The sequence below is a fragment of the Strongylocentrotus purpuratus genome, unplaced genomic scaffold (genome assembly GCF_000002235.5).
Source record: "Strongylocentrotus purpuratus isolate Spur 01 unplaced genomic scaffold, Spur_5.0 spur5_scaffold_5, whole genome shotgun sequence".
NCBI classification, from domain to species: domain Eukaryota; kingdom Metazoa; phylum Echinodermata; class Echinoidea; order Camarodonta; family Strongylocentrotidae; genus Strongylocentrotus; species Strongylocentrotus purpuratus.
In genome coordinates this window covers 13,399,585-13,416,224 of record NW_022145611.1, presented here as the reverse complement: position 1 = coordinate 13,416,224, position 16,640 = coordinate 13,399,585, and the positions used below count along the sequence as shown (strand labels likewise).

General features: G+C 36.8%; 1 protein-coding gene across 2 annotated transcripts in view; it reads left to right on the top strand.

The window, feature by feature from the left end:
* LOC588023 (eIF-2-alpha kinase GCN2) overlaps positions 1-16,640 on the top strand; it is a 30,554-nt gene extending 13,914 nt beyond the window's left edge. Inside the window, exons 18-38 of one of the 2 annotated variants that reach the window (XM_030999036.1) lie at positions 396-489; positions 2,578-2,790; positions 3,463-3,637; positions 4,966-5,048; positions 5,442-5,543; positions 6,213-6,500; positions 7,211-7,405; positions 7,666-7,715; positions 8,070-8,238; positions 8,903-9,085; positions 9,615-9,785; positions 10,475-10,612; positions 11,220-11,342; positions 11,935-12,063; positions 12,580-12,663; positions 13,128-13,219; positions 13,709-13,856; positions 14,239-14,304; positions 14,809-14,856; positions 15,183-15,304; positions 15,609-16,640. In XM_030999036.1, the coding sequence (XP_030854896.1) occupies positions 396-489; positions 2,578-2,790; positions 3,463-3,637; positions 4,966-5,048; positions 5,442-5,543; positions 6,213-6,500; positions 7,211-7,405; positions 7,666-7,715; positions 8,070-8,238; positions 8,903-9,085; positions 9,615-9,785; positions 10,475-10,612; positions 11,220-11,342; positions 11,935-12,063; positions 12,580-12,663; positions 13,128-13,219; positions 13,709-13,856; positions 14,239-14,304; positions 14,809-14,856; positions 15,183-15,304; positions 15,609-15,669 (2,734 nt within the window). In that variant the 3' untranslated portion in view covers positions 15,670-16,640. Of the gene's footprint in view, positions 1-395; positions 490-2,577; positions 2,791-3,462; positions 3,638-4,965; positions 5,049-5,441; positions 5,544-6,212; positions 6,501-7,210; positions 7,406-7,665; positions 7,716-8,069; positions 8,239-8,902; positions 9,086-9,614; positions 9,786-10,474; positions 10,613-11,219; positions 11,424-11,934; positions 12,064-12,579; positions 12,664-13,127; positions 13,220-13,708; positions 13,857-14,238; positions 14,305-14,808; positions 14,857-15,182; positions 15,305-15,608 lie in introns of both variants that reach the window. The other variant, XM_030999035.1, reaches the window with a different exon arrangement.

Below are 16,640 nucleotides of genomic sequence, written 5' to 3'. Positions count from 1 at the left end.
GTTCCTTCTAAAAAAATATGCATTTTCCATGGCTGTTTAGGGTGATATTGTCCAAAGATGTATGCTGTATTAGAAATTTAATGATGATTATAACAAAGCACAGTCTATATTCTCTACACATAGTTGAAGTACAAACGATTCTAGTGCTCTTTGTACTATTGAAAACAAAATAAAGAGAATAAACTATGCCTGTATGAATGTATTCTATTAGATTGTAGTATACAGGGTAATTTTATACAGAACTCTAGACCGGCAAGACCATGCATTACACAAATCTTTGTTCATTTACTTTTGGGGTCAACAATGTTTTACCAAGCATTCTACTGTTGTCGGAATTGAAACTGATCTGGTATTATGAACAAGCATCAGCCAATTTTATCATCATCTTCCTATAGACCCCGCTCCGATGATTCGTCTTCTGATGGTATTGACTTTGAAGGGAGTAATCGAGGAGAAGAGTCGGATATCAGTCTGTCCATCTCAAAACAGGTAAGAACTAGATGGAACTTCGACTGCACGCAGTCGAAAATGATGCCTCCGTCATAGAGCAATTTTACAAACCAAAACAGAAGAAATTTTTCAATTTCAAGTTCAATTGTAATCCATTAACAGGTTCTCAGAATATTGTGATTACAAGCTATTTTTGCATACATAATGAGCCCATGACCTTTGACCTTATGAACCAAGAATCTACTCAGTTCATTGGCTCTGCAAGAAACATACATGACCTAAGTTGGCAGGAATCCATCAATCGGTTCTTGAGATAACGCGATCACGAGCTGTTTTTGCATACATAATGTGCCCTGTGGCCTTTGACCTTTGACCTTTTGACCCCTACATCTAATCACTTCATCGGCTCTGCAAGTAACATACATGACCTAAGTTTGGTATCAATCCATCAATCAGTTCTTCAGATAACGCGATCACAAGCTCGTTTTGCATACATAATGAGCCCTGTGGCCTTTGACCTTTGACCTCGTGACCTCAAAATCTAATCAGTTCATCGGCTTTGCAAGTAACATACATGACCTAAGTTTGGCAGCAATCCATCAATCGGTTCTTCAGATAATGCGATCACGAGCTCGTTTTGCATACATAATGAGCCCTGTGACCTTTGACCTCGTGACCCCAAAATCTAATCAGTTCATCGGCTCTACAAGATACATACATGACCAAAGTTTGGCAGGAATCCATCAACCAGTTCTTCAGATAACGCGATCACAAGCTCGTTTTGCATACATAATGAGCCCTGTGGCCTTTGACCTTTGACCTCGTGACCTCAAAATCTAATCAGTTCATCGACTTTGCAAGTAACATACATGACCTAAGTTTGGCAGCAATCCATCAATCGGTTCTTCAGATAATGCGATCACGAGCTCGTTTTGCATACATAATGAGCCCTGTGACCTTTGACCTTTGACCTCGTGACCCCAAAATCTAATCAGTTCATCGGCTCTACAAGATACATACATGACCAAAGTTTGGCAGGAATCCATCAACCAGTTCTTCAGATAACGCGATCACGAGCTCGTTTTGCATACATAATGAGCCCTGTGACCTTTGACCTTTGACCTCGTAACCCCAAAATCTAATCAGTTCATCGGCTCTACAAGATACATACATGACCAAAGTTTGGCAGGAATCCATCAACCAGTTCTTCAGATAACGCGATCACGAGAACGGGACGTACGTACGTACAGACGTACGTATACGGACGTACGGACGTACGGACGGACGGACAACCCGAAAACATAATGCCTCCGGCTATTTCGTAACGGAGGCATAATGATGGTGATCTGACAATTGCTATGGTGAATTAATTTTTTCTCGAATGTATAGAGTTAGGGTGAGGGTTAGGTTAGGGTTAATGTTGGCTATATTGATGGTTTGTGAGTTGATATTAGGAGTTAAAGAGAAGGTTGAGTTCTGGGAATTAGAGGTAAAAAATAATTTGTGAGCGTTAGCATTGTTATTATGCAAGGGTGGAAGAACATCAGATTAAACATGTTCCCTGAAAAGCATGGCTCTTTAAATGCCTTCATATTCTAAATATGACATGAAACATCGTAAAAATCGGGGGGGGGGGGGGGGGTAGGTTTTTTCGCCATGTGCTAGTGTAGTCCCATATACATCATTCTGTGTACAGTGCTTGTAACTTTGCCAGGATTTGGCCAAATTTCTTATCATTTTGATGATTCCAGAACCTTGCAATACACACGAATACTTATATACTAGATAATCAACCTTTCCTGATAGATTCCACACCGTTTCTTTCACAATGCAATCACATGACCAGAACTCAACCTTATCTTTAAGTGCATTATGAAAGGGTACAATTCATCTAATTTGTGTGAAGCTACCATGTTTTAAGTGAACCTCCCACCTAGAATTCTACGGGTTAAATGTTAATAAGGATAATGAAGGAAATAAAGGTAAGATGAAAACCTCTGGCGTGAAACCCATTTTTTTAGGGGTATGTTTGTTGGGTCGAATGGTTGTGTTTATAATCCAAATTATATCTTTCAAGTGATCATCCATTGCTTTTTTTATTGTTTTTCTTTTCTTTTTCATTTCCAGGAATCCAAAGGGAACAGGGGCAAGTCAAAAGAAGAAGACATCTCTGAAGACAATCCAGTATTTTCACCAGTGCAATATCTTTACATTCAAATGGAGTTCTGTGAGAAGAGCACATTACGGACTGCCATTGATGCAGGCATGTACGAAGACAAGAGAAGATTATGGACCCATTTCAGGGAGATCATCGAAGGACTTGCACATATTCATCTCCAGGTACATAACCTCTTGCTAATGTATTCCTTTGTAGAAAGTTGGAAAGATAGATCACCAAATTGTAAAATAATCAAGGTTCATGATTTTGCCAGCTGACTGGTTTAATTTTGCTTAGTTTAATCTCTCAAAATTATTAAGCACTGCGTCATGCTGTCTATCAACACATTTTTAATACAGGTTATCAAAGATCCTTTTAACTTGCCTAGAGTAGATAATAGTTAACCCAAAAAAAAACAACATACATGCGAGTAATACAACATCTGTTAAGTACATTGTAGGTAAATATTGCCTGATCAGGGATGAACATCCTTCCCACTAGAAAAAACCATGAGACTATTCACATCTTTTGATATATGTAGTTTGAGCACTCCTAAAATGTATTATTTAAAACTAAGATAAAATAAACTACAAAGCCTAATACAGGCTTTCCCATAGTTATCTTATTTCATTTCTCATATGTAACTGTTTGTTTATCTTTATACATGACATATTTTTAATGATGATTATTTTTTTTGTATATCGTATATATGTTATATTTTGATTGCATTTTGTAACGAATAAATGAACAACAAACTAACAAACAAACGAACATCAACAATAAGAAAATAAACAATTAATTGAACTAATAAATCAGGTGCATGTTTTTGATAATTTTTACCATTCATATTGCAGGGCATGATACACAGAGACCTGAAACCAGTCAACATCTTCCTCGATTCCAATGACTTTGTGAAGATTGGTGACTTTGGACTGGCGACCTCGGAGCAGATGGCCGGAGCTCTCACCAGCGAGGTCTCGTGTCACAACAGACTCACAGATTCATCGCATTCTGGAGAGGCAACACCAGGTAGCCGTTTCACAAAGCCTTTTTTCAATGACAAATTACAAAAATCAGTGACAAATCTGCTGATAACCAATCAGAAGCAAGGGTTTCAGTAGCTTATAACAAAGACTGTCATTTGTCACTGATGACAAGTTTTGTGAAATGGGGCCCTAGTGAGGGATTTGACTTCTTGAAGATTGCAATTGAAGATGCTTTCCATTATGTTTTATTCCATAAAATGTGTATTAATTAACTGATACAAATAGAAATTCACAAATGTTGTTATAATGATTGAATGCTTAAAGCCCCACTGCACTACTTAAAGCTACCTGAGCCCTCTATATAGCAAACAATGCCTAATCGGTGACCATTGGTCCCCCATGATCCCCTTTTTCTTATGTTAATTGAGAGCTGATTTGATGAGATAACCACCTGTCAGTGACCATGCAGGGAGGTCTAATCCCGCCTGGCCAAACTAGTGCAGTGAGGCTTTAAGTGAAAACATTTCTATTTTTATAGCTTTAAAACTGGTGATTTCAATATAAAGAATTTTTCCTAGCCTCATCTTATGAACATTAGCAATTGATCTGAATGGATCATCACTCGGCCTTAATTAATCTATATTAGAAGATTGTAAGTCTGTGATAGATTGGAGGACTTGTAATTTATTGGGATCAATGACACTTTTTGATAAGACAGAGCCCAGAAGTGATTGTTATCTTTGGTCCACAGGCCTTAGTACTGCAACTAGAAGATGCCTCATGCATGAAGCATTCATGATTTTGGGAAGGGATCAGATTTAAGAAAGTTTCATGCAGAAAAATTCAGGTTCACATTTTATGATTTTGTACACTATTAAAGGCATTGTTTAACAATGTTTCTAGTTTTACAAATCTGAGATGCATGGCCCTTACGTGTTATTAGTGTCTGTGATATGGTGTAGTAGTGAAGCCTTAACAAAATTGTGCTTCAAAATGATCATGAAGTGCCTCAAAAAAATAAAAAATCTTTGAGTGACTGGTTTTACCATACTCATTTTCCCCAGTAGACTAGTGTTATAAAAACCGTTGGGGAAAATGTTTTTTTGAAATTTCAAATTCTAGTCATAATTATCTTGATAATCAGACAAGCGATCGGCTTGTAAAAGTCATGAGATTCCTGACTAACCTAAAGATTTATAATTATGATTGCAGCATGAGTTAAATCCAGGATTTTTTTTAGAATCTGAGACAAAGATATTCCACTAGGTCAGAAATTTCATCATTTCCTCATGTTGACTGTGCATGGTAATAATGAGGGAAAAGAAGAACATTTTTATCAATGCCTACTTGAAATCTCTGTTTATGATATAGGTAATCATCTGACAGGGAAGGTTGGAACAGCGCTGTACGTTGCACCAGAACTATGCAAGGCTCGTATCGGCCATTATAACCAAGTAAGACATACAAGATATAGCTCTTGCCATAATTATGTACATGCATGTGACTAAGTCATGACATACTTTAACAAAAACATTAAAGTCAGAGTCATTTATATGTAACCATCTTTGTTTGACCTCCAAACAAATAATTAATTATTATGATTAGTGTATTTTGTGAAGCTTTTGTTTATTTGTTTGTGATTCCACCATGTTGGACAAAAGCAATATTTTACAAGGTGCTGTATTAAAATGGAATAGAACAAGATTGTACATGAATTAGTCATGTTTTAGAAAATTACTTTGAAGCTGTATACCATGTATTTCAAAATAGAGTATTACAGTTTAATTTTGCATTTATTACTCTATAAATTGTTACTGGTCTTCTCTTTCTAATGTTTGTGTTCTCAGAAAGTGGACCTGTACAGCCTGGGTATCATCTTCTTTGAGATGTGTTACAGGTCGTTATCTACTGGCATGGAGAGAGTTAAGATCCTCGGCCAAATCAGACAGGTTTGTATTCATTTGATCTCTGTTCATGGAACATAATGCTTTGGATGTATGGGTACCAGCTGCTTGTGTAGAATACAATATCACAATGAATTTTTTAAAAAATGGGAGATGATATTAAGCCAGATTGCAGTTTATGCTGTGTACAAATTGTATTGATATATATCTAGATGACTGATTGTCTGCAAACTATATTGTGCACACTATTTTGCATATGCTTTAGATTAAACTTGATATACATATATAAAGATTTCTCTTAAATCTAGCATTGATTCTGTTATAAGTAGAAACCTGATGTAATCATTTGCATGTAATAAATCACTTGTAACAAATATGTTATGCAAGTTAATTTCTCTGAGAATAATTGAGGCTCCTTTTTGAAAAAGCCTTTACATTTTAAAAGAATGCTATACGCCTAAAGGATTGAAAGCACAATCTGCCAATCTGCCAATCTCTTTTTAAAGCCCCACTGCACTATTTATAGCTACTTGCGCCCTCTATATGGCAAACAATGCCTAATCGGTGCATGTTGGCCCCCATGATCCCCTTTTTCTTTAATTGAGAGCAGATTTGATGAGATAACCACCTGTCAGTGACCTTGCAGGGAGGTTTTATCCCCCTGGCCAAACTACTGCAGACGGGCTTTAAATGTTGTTTCTACAAACACTGCAGGAATCAATTCAGCTCCCCGAAGACTTTGACGAGGTCAGGAACACCAATGAGAACGCCATCGTCCACTGGCTCCTGAACCACGACCCCAAGGAGAGGCCAACCTCCCAGGAGCTCCTGGAGAGCAAGCTCCTGCCTCCGCCTCAGATGGAAGACGCTCGGCTCCAGGACATGCTCCATCAGACGGTGGCCAACCGCCAGTCCAAGGGGTACCACTACCTCATGACGGAGCTCTTCGCTGTCGAGAGCAGGCCCGTGGCAGACTTCACCTATGACATCGACATGCATAAGGTATTCATCATGTAATCGTAACTTTGTTTGTTTTATTTCCGTATAAAAAAGACATCATGCATTCAGTCAAACAATAATGAATAGAATTATGAATTACAAGATAAAATAAACGGCTGGATAGCCCATATTCAGCCGTATAATGATGCCGCTGGTCTTCCATGGGGACTGTCAAGACTTGGAATCTAAATACACACTTATATGTCAGAGTTGAGTCATGATCAATTGCTGCTGGAAAGACAGGCCTATGAAACAGACTTTTTAGGCAGTATGTATATATGAGGCTATTCGTCATGAAATATTATTCATCAACATCTCAAAAATATAGAAGTATGTGGCAGAGTCATGACCTGATCATTCTTTTGTCTTTGTTTGGTATTACATTATTATTTTTTGAAGTATGACATACCAATTATCTTCTGTGTCTCTCTTCAGTATCTCTGTCACTTTTTTACTCCAAAATGACTTTATGGCCAAATACTAAGTTATTGCATTCTTCAGCTTTTTTTTCAGATTAAAATTTCCTAATTTGTAATTGATTTCTGGAGCTCCTTCATATTCTTTATGTATGCACTTTCACTTTAAGTTGTTCTCTAGAACTGTTTATGAGCTTTCCAAAACAGGGAGGAATATTGCTTCACCATGTGCACTATATTTGTTTAATCACCCAATCATATTTTCTGCTCCTTCTTTCTTTTTGCTTGATGAATCAGGGCTTCTCGTTGAAGAACTCCCTCACCCAGCAGATGGTGTACGACACCGTGCAGCGCATCTTCCAGAAGCATGGAGCCGTCCGAATCAACACCATCATGTTACTACCCAAGACCAAGCTGTATGAACACAGTGACATGTGTGCGCACTTCATGGATCACAGCGGAGGGATTGTGACCCTGCCTTATGACCTCAGGGTATGTATACCATCAGTAACCGACTAACTTCCCTTCTGTTCAAATTTTATGTAAAAGAGTGTTTTGTTTTCATGAAATCAATGATTAATGAATTGAGATAAAATGACTGAAATTTGTTTTTCACTTCCATTGAGATGCATTAAAGGTGTCTGGTGATTTCATTCTTTACTAAGAGGATTTTATATATTAATTAAATCATGATATAAAATTTTACATTCTATCTTTAGTTACCCTCTGTTTTGTTCTCTTGTATCATTCAGGTTCCATTTGCAAGGTACATTGCAAGAAATAATGTGACAAACTTGAAAAGGTAAGTCTTGTACATACATTATGTTAAGAAACTCAGTTCTAGTAACAGATATTAATGCAGCCTAAGATAGATCATCATATGAATTGTCTATTCTTCACTTAAATTATACTTAGCTCCACCATATTTGGTGATAGTTTTGTAATATATCACTTTCATGAATACTTATTTAGAGGATAAAATGGAATTAAAAATTTTATTTTTAGTTACAGATACAGTACACATCTTTATAACAATAACGTGACCTGGTAATATGTTGCCAAATGAACACAATTTTTGAGATTTGAATTCAATATCATTTCAATGAATTTTAGTGCAATAGGCCCCATGATTATGGTGATTTTATGTTTTCCACAGGTATTCAATAGAGCGAGTGTACAGAGAGAGGAAGCTCTTTGGCAGTCACCCCAGAGAGCTAACCGAGTGTGCGTTTGACATTGTGACCAACTCACCAGGAAGCCTTCAACCTGATGCAGAGGTTCTACACCTTGTGACCGAGATTATCAATGAATTCCCTGAACTGCAGGTTAGTAGGTCAAGCTATGCAAGAGTTCCAACATCTTGATTTTGTCATAGATTGATTGATTTATTACTAGCTTGAGTCAGTGTCTTTGTTTTAAGATATTTAATGATTACTAACTTGTACATCATCAAGCTATAGGTTACTTAGTTATTATATGTTTATGTTTATAAGTTTAAAGATGATCCTATCATTCACTTACTAAGATATTTCAAGGCAATTGAATGTGTACATATTTGATTACAGCCATTTTTCATCTATGCCCAATTAAACAGATGTGAATTTGATAATTATTGTATTTATGTATTGTTCCTGTATTATGTATATATGTACAAAGACTGTTAAACCAGTGAAAAAAGAATTTCCCGTAAGGGACAATAAATTTTCAATTCAATTCAATTCAATTCAAAAAGAAAATACAGAACTAAGGCATTTTTTTTGGATAAAATGATATATAATTCCTCTACCTTCAAAATGTTAATTATGTTTTTGCCAAGCATTTGGAGTATTTACAATTCAACTGCTTTCATTTTCACTCAAGGAGATAGTTGGTAGTTCAGTAACTAACATGGGTGCAATCTTTAAGAATACATTAGTATGGTGGAATAATTAGTACTTTCGATATCTTGGGTAGAATATTGAGTAATGATTGTATTTTATCTTTTTACAGACAAGGAACTACTCCATCCGTCTGAACCACACAGGCCTGCTGACGGCCATTTTGAATTACTGCGGAGTCCCAGTGGAGCTGCATGGGAGCCTGTACCGCACACTGAATGAGGCTAGGACTGAGAGACTCACCAAGGTCCAGACACAGACCAGGCTCTGTGGTATGTCATTCACAGAACAACAGGTGAGGTTAGGGGTAAATGACATGCAATCTTGAATGTACAGAATGTACACAAAGTAACCAGAGGATGTGGAATAGGAGAGGAAAAGTTGGGTTTAGGAGAGAGAGAGATAGAGAGAGAGAGAGAGAGAGAGAGAGAGAGAGATGGGGAGGGGGTGATTAAGGAGAGAAGACAAAAGTGAGAGAGGGGAGCTAAGGAGAAGAAGCGCAAGGAAATGAAAGTTCGAACAAATAAGTATAATGTGTATACTAAAAGCATGTTATGGAAATTCTATCCTAATTTCTTATGCATTTTGTTATGAAATCCTAAGGATTTAAATATAATTTTCACAATTAAAGTATGACCAGCTATATGTTCAAATTGAAAAACCTACATCTTGTCACGTATGATGGCCAATAAGAGCACCAGTTTCCAGTTTTGTGTGTCTGTACTTTGCTTAAACTGCACTTTAGCACTGCGAAAAGACAGAATGTACATAAATGAGGGTTTGTAGAATAATACAGTGAAACATTTTCCTTTCCTCCCATTCAGGTGGCCAGCTTATACCAGTACATTGACCTGGAATGTCCACTCAGTAAACTGACCTCTACCCTCAAACCTTTGACCAGAGGTCAAGGTCAGAATGCTTCCATGGTCAAGCAGGCCTTGCATGAGCTAGAGGTCATCATCTCCCAGGCTCAGGTCTACGGGGTCAGGTTGGAGGTGAGTCTGAAAGGAAAGACTGCTGTATTTAACAGTAATTAAACTTATCATGAAAGAGAGATTTAAGCTACGGTCACAAAGGTTCATACAAACGATGCGTTCGTACAAATCTCCCTGTTTTTCCATTGTCTTTCCAAATTTCCATTGTCTGACAACCGTTTGTACAGCGTTTGTAGCAGTTCGTAATGGCATTTGTGACCGAGCCTTTACTTATTAAACTGAGTTGAGGAAGTGAAAATGTAAAAATTTAATGTTTCTGACTTACGTATGTGACATACCTAATCATATTATAATGTCATGGGATTCCTGACTGACCTAAAGGTTTAGAATTATCATTGCAGCATGAGCTAAATCCAGGATTTTGTTTCAGAATCTGAGAGAAAGTTACAGAATTCCCTTTTAAGAGAGCGCTACCAATGTCCCTCTCATGTCAAAGTTATCTAATATAACACCCTTTTGGCTCAAAATATAATACAACAAAAATGTCGCCCTTTTTTCCTCTACTGAATAGAAACAAATCTCAAAATATCTTACTGGTATTAAAAATACTGTAAACATGTCTTAATGGTCTGAAGCTAAGCAATGCTGATATGTATATTTTATATCCCAGTCAAACTAACTTATAAAACTGTCCATTGTACCAAGTCAGCATTCTATTCCAATTTCATATTCCCTCCCTGTCTCTCCAGATGTTGATCAACGTTGGTCTGGTGTACAACATCCAGATCTTCTCAGGAGTGGTCTTCCAGTTCGTCGCTAGCATTGGACGTCCAAAGAAGAGACCCACTATGGATGTTTTGGCAGCAGGCGGTAGATATGATATACTGGTAGGGAAAAAAACCCTTTATATTTCATAGCCATCTAAAGGGACTTTAAAAATATTTAAAAAAGTAATTGAGTAGAATAAAATAAAGGTATCTAGCTGTTACAGAAGGGTTGATAAAAAATATATGTTGACAAATCAAGGTACTGTAGGTAATACACATAGATGTCTCGAGAGATAGATGTCTCGAAAGATGGAAATGAAAGTTATGAAAGTTTTTATCTAAATAACTTAGAAGAAAATCACAAATCCTTGTCTCTTAAAAATCCTTGAGATTGTGAAACATTGATACAAACAACACTGATGAACAAGTTGATATAAAGCAGTCATTAATTCATTAAATGTGAAATATAGTTGGATAGTAGTAATATTAACTGGGCACTCTTGTTCTTGCTCATGAGGTTCCACTGTACATCAACTCACCTACAATCATAAGTCAGATGACAAACGCATGCCAATATGATTTTTCAAATAAAACCATCTGGGTATTTTGTTTGTTTTTTCTGTGATGGTGAAGTTTATTGGCAGATGTCAGAGGTCAAGAACTTTAAGATACAATCTTTAAAATAAATTAAAACATCCATCTGTTTTCATATCTCCTGCAATTGTAGATCCCGGAGTTCAAGAAGCCTCACTCCACGCAGCAGAACGTTCCCGGCCCCCTGGCAGTAGGAATCAGCGTGTCCTTTGAGAAGATCATCACAGCGGTCCTTCAGGAATCCCAGAGTGACATAGTGAGCTCCTTCGTCAGGCGAACCTTTAGTGATGGTGTCGGCCTGGACTGTAGACACATAGTACAACCTGTAGATGGCAAGGTGTCTTAGTGTGCCAAACTATATCATGACTAAAACTGGGCTTATATAGGGTCTCTAGATTCTACATGAGACGTTGCATTTGTCACATTCAACCAATAACACTATTACCATAGTACCAAGGTGTGTGCCTTTCACACATTGTCAGTGTGCATCAAGCGCCCTGAATGCTATAAGATGTCACTCTGCAGAAATTTGGGGGAAAGTAGCAAATCAAGTGACTTGGGAAGATGATATTTCTGAAGTTGGAAGCCTTACTGGTGATACAGAATATCAATGTAAAAAAAAGGAGGGCATCACTGATCTTTGATCAGGGACTCGACTATGAAGAACCGAGATTGTCAGACTTGGCATGATCAGAACCTCAACCTTGAAAATATTGCTTAATCATCCTTTTCATTTTCTCTAGAGGCATTTCTCATCATCAAGATTTGATCATTGTTGTGCATGTGTAGTGTCTAGCTATAATACCCTTAACAGTCATTCTGTTTTTTTTCTTCTTTTGTTGTTGCAGACTTTGAGTATATGTGACATCCTGGTGGTGTCTGTAGGCAGTAGTACCCTGATCAGAGACAGGATCAAAGTGGTGCGCAACCTGTGGGCAGCAGGATTCCAGGCTGATGTCCTCTATGATGACTCCCTGGTAAGTACACCAATAAACTAGTCTTTAGGCAGTAAAACCCTGATCAATAAACCCGTCTGTAGGCAGTAGTCTCTGGTAATTATATCATTATACCTGTTAGGAGTTAGTAGTGCCCTGATTAATAAACCAGTCAGTAGTACCCTTATATCCTCTATGACTCCCCGGTAAGTAGGGTACAAAGTATGGTTCCATTTCTTAGATGATGGAGCCTGAAAATATTTAGATTCAGATCCTTTTAGAAAGAGAAAAACACGTTAAAAGAAAATGAATAAATCTCTTGGAGGTAGTAAAGATCAAGTAGTATGATTATTAAATAAGTTATTGTTTTCTAGTTCAATGTCAGTGTAACCAAATGCACATGAACAATCATGAAATATTTATATTTCTACCTTGTACTTTGTCAACTTTTTATATTTTCCTGATATATGTTACTTTATCGTGTCCTTTCCATTGCCGTTAGTACTCTGCGGAATGAAAATTGTGATTGATGAATAGTCAATATTTGTTTATCTGTAGAGTCTAGAAGAGGCCCAGGACTATTGCAGAGCGATGGGGATCTCCCATCTGGTAATCCTCAAGGATTCAGACACCCTGATAAAGGTAATTAAGTCACTCCTTTTAGCAGGTTAGATACTCCCCCATTAAAATCAGTTACATTGTCTTGAAATATACTAATGCAAAACATTAATTCATTTTCAGAGGAAGAAGAAGTGAGACTACCTTTAAAAAGCTGTTGTTGTTTTAAAAGCCTTTGTTGTAAAGGCTCATTCACATAATTATGATGCATAAGGAGAGACCGCATTTTGTGTGTGTGTGTGTGTGTGTGTGTGTGTGTTTGTGTGCATGTCAATGAAGAGGCAGTGAAAACAAGTAGCAGTGCACAACAAAGGTCCTATGTCTACTTATTTGTCTTTGCGTTAAGAGATACAGAAGTGTGATGCACATTATGCTTGTATTACCTTTTCTGAGGCTTTTGCATATGAGGCTTAACGTTTGTTTTAATGTAGCTTTCAAACTCCTAAATGTATGACAACTAGAAGGCTTTACTTTGATCATGTTTGCAGGTGCGTTCGTTTGACAAAGAGAAGGTCATCGTGGAATCATCTGTAGGTTTCTACAACCTTGTTGAACATCTTCAAATGAAACTCAACAAAGTGTAAGTTTGTGTAGGATCTTCAATTTGGTTTGGTTTTTCATTACCGGTAGATACGACTCCCCAATTTGGCATTCCATTTGTCCATTAATATGTTTAATTGAGAAGATGAACACTGATGACAACTTCAGCAACACCAGCACAAGATGATTTAAGACTACACATCCCAATTTTTGTAGGACTAATTTAGTAAAGAAATACAAGAAAATCAAACCTGTTGTCCTGACCGTGTGCACAGCACAATGCTTTATATGTGAAATTTGAGGTTTGCTTCTTTAGTGATTGTGACTTCCAGCAACTTTTTGACAGGTTTGTTTAGATTTTGCTGGTCCACACAGTTTAATTAATGCTTACAAATACAATAGATTTAAATGTGTACCATTACAAAAAAAACCTCATGCTTGACTTTTATCATAATTATGTTAGAAACAAATAACTAAATATTCAACCTCTCTGTATGTCTGTCTGTCTGTCTCTTTTTCCTGTTTGTAGTGAGTTGACAGAGCAGAGCCCTCAGGTTGCCTCTAAGAGTAAGAGTATCTATGATGCCAACCAAGGAAGTAGCCTGCCTCAATATAGGGTCTATTTTGTCACTATGGACAAGCTTGATAACAATGCCAGAAAGAGATATGAGCGGCAGGTCAGTTCAAAGGTCATATGTTATTGATATATGTTGTTAGATCAAGTAAGTCAGCAGTCTTCCTCATTATTGAGTCTCCTTTGTTTAATACTCTGTACAAGCTTGACTCTGATTTTAGAAAGAGATATGAAACATGTGTGAGTTTAAATTTCATAGGTTTCATCATCTGTCAATGTTATCAAACAAATGGTAACTTCCTTCACACATGGCTATATATGAACACAATATATTCATTTGTAATATTTATTTGTCAATTAACAAGAGCAGAAATATACTTGCATGACATCCCATAGTTAAAGCAAGAATTTCATCTATGTATGCTTCATATTATTGGTTATCTGTGATTCAACTATTTCCTTTGATGATATTCTCTTTTGCACAGATCCAAGTAAGGATAGAGCCTGTCTTGGAGATGTTTTCTTCACGCTGTATTGTGGTGGTCATAGCTGTAAGTAGAGTTTAAGGGATTATTTGTCAAAAATGAATAAGATACAGGATTTCTCATATTCAAAGATCTCCCATTATACAAGACAATGCAACATACTTTGTTATAATTGGGTTGTGAAGGAACAGATATAGACTGGACAGAACAATATCTTCAACACAGTATATACAGGGTACACTTATATTTTAGTGACTTTGCTCCTTACAGGATTTCCACGTATAGAATTGCAGGTGTGGATAAAGAGAAGATAAGATAGGCAGAGAGAATAAGAACAGAAATATCACTAATTAAGCTTCATAATATCTCCAACATACCTCAAATGTGCCTTAATGGCTACACCACAATTCTTGCTGAATTTGAAGTTATGTTTCACATGGTTAAGTGGAACTTGTGTTTAATTATTAACCAAAATTTGACAAATCTTTCTTAGATTTTGATGCACAATTTGTGCTTTGGGACAAAATTGAATATATTTGTCTAAAAATGGTATGTTTTCCTTTTGTCCAGGTTGATCTTCCATTGTGTGTCCTGAAGAATATGGCTGTCATGTTGGATGTAAGTTCAAACCTATCGCAAGTTTAATTTATATTTAATATATCTGTTACCTGTATATATATGTTATAATATGTTATAATATATGCATCTAATCCAAAGACAAAATTCCTGTTGACATATCATTAGATGAGATAAAGAAAGCAGGAGAGAGAGAGAGAGAGAGAGAGAGAGAGAGGGGGGAGAAAGAGAAAGAGAGAGAGAGAGAGAGGGGGGGGGGGGGCAGAGACAGACAGAGAGACAAATAGACAGTATGAGTTATTCTTTTATGAGGACATGATTTGATAACAATGTTTGCTTTCACCATTGCTTCTTCCTGTGAATTACAGTTTGATGGTGATGGGAGTTCATACCAGGCTAGTGTATTGTCAGTAACAGAGAAGTACAACAAGTACAGGAAATACATCATCAAGATTGCTGATGAGATGCTTGAACTCAAGGAAGAAGAAGAGTAAGACTGTAGATTTTTCCCAACTTTAACCCCAAAAAATGTTCATATACATACATGTACCATCAGCTTTTTTTTTTTTTTAAATGATGATTTTATGCCACTCAGTCATTTTCTTTTCAATCATGAATCATTCCTATTAGACCCAAATCCAAGTTTTGTAGAAAAAGTAATCAATGGGATAAATTCTGTGCATTTTGCCACTGCACATTAATTTTTTAAGCCTGTGACAATGTAATTCTGCTGCTATTTCAATATAATTATTTATTTCTTGTTTTGTTTCTCTCCCCTCCCTTCCTCCTTATAGCGGCAATGTTCCATTGGTGTTATACACGTACCGAGAAGATGGATTCAAAGTGGTGCTCTGACCTCTGGCACCCTCTCATCATGTTTTGCATCTCAACTGAAATATATTACCACTGTTCTCATTCTTGCTTCACATCATTCACATCATTTAGTACTGCATGTACAGCTCGTTGACCAAAAGGAAAAATATAGTCCAGTCCGTCTTTTTGGCCACCTCTCTATACTAGGTCATCCGTGTATAGCGGTCACTTATGTGCCTCATTGGGAAGCAATATGTGTTGTACAACCTGTTCATTAAGGCCACCTGTCCATAGTGGTCATGTACAATATGTCACTCAAGGATTAAATATATTGTAGAACCTGTTTAGAAAGACCCCCTGTCTACAGTGGTCACTTGACTTGTTTCATGTGAGTGACCTTTATCGACAGGTTTGAATGTTCAGGGAGTTACATAAACATGTGTCCATTTCCTTGTTTAAGTGCTGATTTAGATGCAGCTTAAGCATAGATGTTGATGACAAAGACATTGTTATCTACATAGTATTCCGCATAGGTTTAATATTGTTCATCCATCATTAGCAGCTACACAGACTCTAGACAAGATTCACGGCCTTCTCTGTCCAAATTCTACATCTACCTGATTTGATATGTTATGTGATCAATAATATGTCATTAAAGTTTGAAAAATGTTGGTGTATTTGATTTTATTCTGTAAAGCACTAGACCTCCATAAACAACTATGGTATGCATGAAAGAGTTGGATGTATGGCTGTGTTCAATGAGTATGTTAAATGAGTGATAGGAAATGGCATTTTGAATAAGAGAGGACATTAAATGTTTGTTAATCTTACTGGCATATCAATACACTCGACACCCTCTTCTTTTTAATAGACCTGTGAACAACAGTTGATATGGCACTTGTCCTTTGCTCTCAACTGACAATATTTTATTTTATCTGTTATTTAGACCATCAATTGCTTACAAATCTATAAGCTGTATATTTTGTAAAAGATGTTCATTCTGTTCACTCTGT